At 48.5% G+C, this 5,324-nt stretch overlaps 2 protein-coding genes across 2 annotated transcripts; both read left to right on the plus strand.

Annotated features, from left to right (window-relative positions):
• Positions 1-241: 241 nt before the first annotated feature.
• Positions 242-2,089, plus strand: LOC110943946. Its single transcript, XM_022185676.1, has one exon. The coding sequence runs from the start codon at positions 242-244 to the stop codon at positions 2,087-2,089; it is 1,848 nt and encodes a 615-aa protein (XP_022041368.1).
• Positions 2,090-2,595: 506 nt separating this feature from the next.
• On the plus strand, positions 2,596-4,608 carry LOC110943947. The gene has a single exon (XM_022185677.1). It carries the CDS (start codon positions 2,596-2,598, stop codon positions 4,606-4,608), a length of 2,013 nt encoding a protein of 670 aa, XP_022041369.1.
• Positions 4,609-5,324: the final 716 nt, after the last annotated feature.

Consider the following 5,324-nt stretch of genomic DNA (forward strand, 5'->3'; position numbering starts at 1 on the left):
GAAGAGGGCAATGAGAACCAGATGGAAAACCCAGAGAACGGAATACATCACTCCAGATTTTGTGGCCATGCACAGAGAAAAGTTAACAAAATGTCTCGAAGATTTATAGAGACAAGAAAAGCTTATCAGCCTCAGGGCTAGACTTTCCTTTGACACACCCTCCAACCAGGAAGGGACAGACCCTCAAAACAGAAGCAACAGTGGTGACCCACTGGAAACATTCATGAATGCCCTTAGACAAATGTCCTCAGAAGAAAGGGAGGACCTCATCATAGGAAAGAAGTCAAAAGGAGAGGGGAAAGAAAAGGATAACAAAAATGATGATGGCTTGGACCAACCCTATCTGCCACGGGACTTAGCTGAGGTCTCGAAGTTCACACGGAGGATTGCAGAAGCACCGATGCCCCCTAAGACAAAGCTACCTCCAAACTTTGACCGCTATGATGGGACAAGAGACCCTGAAGATCACCTCCATGCCTTAAGGGGAGCGGGACAACTTAGGCGATGGCCCATGCCGGTGTGGTGCCACATGTTTGTACAAACTTTGACGGAGGGGGCCCGGCTCTGGTTTGACAGCCTCCCTCCGGGAGGAATCGACAATTATGAAGAGCTAAGCGAGAAGTTCCTCAGAAACTTTGGTCAGCAGAGAAAAGTGGTCAAGAATCCAAACGAGATTCTGCACATAAGGCAGAGGGACAACGAGCGAATAGACCAGTATATGGAGAGGTTTGTCAAGGAGAGCATGAACATCAAGGATGTCCCGGAGGTCATGAAAATCAGCAGTTTCATAAACGGGCTAAAGCATGCACAGCTATGTGAGAAACTTGGGGAGGAGTTCCCCCACTCGTTTGACAACCTCATGGACAGGGTCAGAGCCTTTGTCAGGGGAAAAGACACGGTCAGCAAAGCCAAGGAGACGGACGTCACACCCCGAAGGATCACCCCAGCTACAAAGCCTCCTAACAAAGGTACACCTTATTCCAGAAAACCCACTCTTGGTAGAATGTTGCATGACAGAGCAAGGCCCTCATATTCCCCATATAGACCTCAGGGGAGAGGCCCCCCTCCTTACTCTGATAATTTCACCCCTCTCACCAAGACCCCAAGTGAGATACTGGCCACTGAGAGGGTAAAGAACTCCTTCCCAAGGCCACCACCCATAAAACCCGGGCCAAAGGCACAACCAAACGAGTATTGTGACTTCCACAAAGGTTTTGGGCATAAAACTGATGACTGCATGTATCTGAAGAGAGAGATAGAAGTTGCAGTGAAAACGGGAAGACTGGCCCATTTGGTTAAGGATATCAAGGAGGGAGGAGGGGATCGCAAGGGAAGAGATGCACGGGAGCCTGGGAGGGCAGATGTGGATATGATTAGAAGGAGGAATGAATTCGATACCACCCGGAGTGTAAAGGCCAGAATCCTGGGCTCCCCGGACTGCATGAAAGCTCCCATCCTTATGCCACACTTGGAAGAAAACGAAGTGCAACGACTTCCCCTCAACATCTCAGCTATAATAGCTGGTCACAAGGTGTCTCGAATACATGTGGACGGAGGGTCCGGTGTCGAAGTAATATATGAGCATTGTTTCCTCAGATTTGACAGAGATATAAGAGATCGGCTTGAAGAAGACTCCATCCCTTTAGTGGGATTCAACAATAGTGTATCGCACCCCCTGGGAAAAATCAGGCTCCCATTCACTGTCGGGGTAGGGGGCCGTGTTCGAAAAATAAACCTGACCTTCACAGTGGTCCGAGCCCCCTCAAAGTACAACGCAATCCTAGGAAGACCTGGAATTGGGGATTTACAAGCACAGGCATCCACCCCCCATGGAGCCTTAGTGTTTCAAACGCCGAAGGGCTTAGCCTGGGTAAAATCCGCATACGAAGTGATTTCCTTAGTATCCAAAGGGGAAGCATCCGAGAAGCCCCGGAAAGAGGGAGTCGAGGAATGGGTCCTTTGTGATGGGTTCCCAGAGCAAACAGTCAAGGTGGGAAGTCAGTTAAGTGACAAATGTAAGAGTGCTCTCAAGGAACTACTCCTCCTCAACATAGATGTATTTGCATTCCAACACGGGGACATGACATGAATCCCCAGGAGCCTAACCGAACATTGACTCAACACATACACATGGGCAAAACCAGTAAAACAGAAAAAACGAATCATGGGACCTAACAAAAGAAGAGCTTCTTGTGAGGAAACCATAAAACTGCTCAGAGCAGGAATAGTCAGAGAGGTCAAGTACCCATCCTGGGTCGCCAACCCAGTCATGGTTCAAAAGAAAGATGGGGGATGGAGGATGTGCATTGACTTTAAGGATCTAATAACAAAAGAAGAGCTGCTTGTGAGGAAACCAGAAAACTGCTCAGAGCAGGAATAGTCAGAGAGGTCAAGTACCCATCCTGGGTCGCCAACCCAGTCATGGTTCAAAAGAAAGACGGGGGATGGAGGATGTGCATTGACTTCAAGGATCTAAACAAAGCATGTCCCAAGGACTGTTACCCCCTCCTAGAAATAGACGTCCAGGTGGACTCTTTGTCTCAGTACCCCCTGAAATGCTTCCTGGATGCCTACAAAGGATACCATCAGATCCAGATGTCAATAGAGGACGAAGAAAAAACCGCCTTCATTACAGACGAGGGGACATTTTGCTATACCAAAATGCCTTTCGGTCTTAAAAACGCTGGGGCCACATATCAGAGATTCATGAACACCCTCTTCAGGGAACAACGAGGAAGGAACCCGGAGGTATATGTTGATGACATCGTTATCAAAAGCCTGATAGAAATGGCCATGATAGATGACATAGCCGAGACCCTCGGCACCATGCAAGATGTGAATATGAAATTAAACCCCGGAAAGTGCTGTTTTGGGGTAGAGGAAGCGAGATTCCTGGGGGTAGTGGTCACCAAGGGTGGAATCAAAGCCAACCCTGAGAAAACCCAAGCTGTGGCAGAAATGAGATCTCCCAGGTCCTTAAAAGATATCCAGCAGCTGAACGGAAGACTGATTGCGCTGAACCGCTTTCTATCAAAAGTGGCTGACAGGACTCTCCCCTTCATGAAGGTGCTGAAGGATTGCCTTCAAACAAACAAATTCAGATGGACCACTGAAGCAGAAACTGCTTTCCAAGAAATGAAGAACTATATCTGCCAGCTCCCAACCCTGGCCACCCCAATACCTGGAGAACACCTGCTCCTGTATTTGTCGGCCTCAAAGACAACCATAAGCGCGGTCATGATGGTGGAACGAGAGGGGAAGCAAATACCAATATACTTCATCAGTAGAACGCTTAAAGGTCCTGAGGAGCGTTACATGCCCCTGGAAAAATTGGCGTTAGCCCTCGTTTTCGCATCCCGAAGGCTCAGAAGGTACTTCCAGGGACACAAGATCACTTTGATGACCGATAAGCCCCTCCAAGGTCCTGAGGGGCGTTACATGCCCCTGGAAAAAGTGGCGTTAGCCCTCATTTTCGCATCCCGAAGGCTCAGAAGGTACTTCCAGGGACACAAGATCACTTTGATGACCGATAAGCCCCTCCAGAAGGTGCTCAAGAGGCCAGAACTGTCCGGACGACTGGCTAAGTGGGCCGTAGAGCTGGGAGAACACTCCCTGGAGTTCAAGCCCAGAACAGCCATAAAGGGACAAATACTGGCCGACTTTTTAGCAAAGGTCCCGGAGGATGAAGAAAAAGAACTCCAGAAATGGGAGGCCTTAGAAAGAAAAGAGAAAGAGGAAGAAGACAAGGCTGTGTGGAAAATATTCACAGACGGAGCCTCCAGCGAGGAAGGAAGTGGAGCAGGCATCACCTTGGTAAGTCCTGAGGGGGTTGAGTTGACTTATGCCATAAGATTAGATTTCGAAAACACCAACAATACCGCAGAGTATGAAGCCCTTCTGGCAGGAATGAGGCTAGCACAAAAAATGAAAGCAAGACATGTGGAAGCCAGCACCGATTCACAACTGGTGGTTAAGCAATACCAAGGAGAGTATGAGGCCAAAGACAACATCATGGCTCAGTACATGGCAAAAGTAAAGGAAACAGCTGAAGCATTCAAAACCTTCAAGTTAGAATACATCCCCCGAGGGAGAAACAGAAAGTCTGACGCCCTCAGTAAGCTGGCCTCAGTAGCATTCAACCATCTCGCAAGGGAAGTTAAAGTGGAAGTCCTGACCTCTCCTTCCCTTAGCACGAAGGAGGTGGCTGAAGTTGAAAGTGCTCAGGAAACATGGATGACACCAATTATAAAGTTCCTCAGAGACGGAACCCTGCCTGAGGGGGAGTGGGCAGACAGAAAGGTAAGGGTTATGGCCCTGCAGTATGAGTTGATTGATGGGGAGCTGTACCGAAGATCATATCTGGGCCCATCCTTGAAATGCGTTGATATGGAAGAAGCTGAGTATGTGATCAAGGAAATGCATGAGGGGATTTGTGGAATGCATGAGGGGATTTGTGGAATGCATTCGGGGCCAAGGACGATAGTAACAAAGGCGATGAATGCGGGGTTCTATTGGCCACGAATGTATGAAACGGCATCCGAGGAGATTAAGAAGTGTGACAATTGCCAGGTACATGCACCAATGACTCACCACACAAACACCCTATGATACCGGTCTCAACGTCCTGGCCCTTCCAAAAATGGGCTATCGACATAATCGGGCCATTCCCGGAAGGTCCAGGAGGAGTCAAGTATGTGGTAGTGGCCATCGATTATTTTACCAAGTGGATCGAGGCAAAGCCCTTGGCAAAAATAACTGGGGAACAGATGAGGCGGTTTGTATTAGACAACATCATCTGCAAATACGGGGTCCCAAAGGAACTGGTGAGTGATAATGGCGTCCAATTTGCTGGAAGACCTTTTAAGCCATGGTGCGAGCAGATGCACATCCAACAAGTGTTTACCTCCGTCACTCATGCCCAAAGTAATGGATTAGTAGAAAGAGCTAACCAAAGTGTCATCAAGGGAATGAAGGGAAGACTCGGGAGAAAACAAAAAGGATGGCTGGAGGAACTACCATTCGTGTTATGGGCATATAGGACCACTCCTAAAGATTGCAATAGGGAAACTCCTTTCAGCCTAACCTACTGGACAGAAGCTGTCATCCCGGCTGAGATAGGATCCCCAACTGCCCGAATGAGGCTCCGGGAGGAGGAGAATGAGCAAGACCTCCGGATGAACCTGAACCTTTTGGAAGAAAGAAGAGAAGTAGCAGCAATCAGGGAGGCCAAATACAAGAGGCAGCTGGAAAGTTATTACAACGCCAAGATGAAAAAGCTCAACCTCGTCCTAGGGGATCTAGTCCTAAGAGCAAATGAAGCTAGC

This window comes from Helianthus annuus, chromosome 5 (assembly GCF_002127325.2).
Source record: "Helianthus annuus cultivar XRQ/B chromosome 5, HanXRQr2.0-SUNRISE, whole genome shotgun sequence".
NCBI classification, from domain to species: domain Eukaryota; kingdom Viridiplantae; phylum Streptophyta; class Magnoliopsida; order Asterales; family Asteraceae; genus Helianthus; species Helianthus annuus.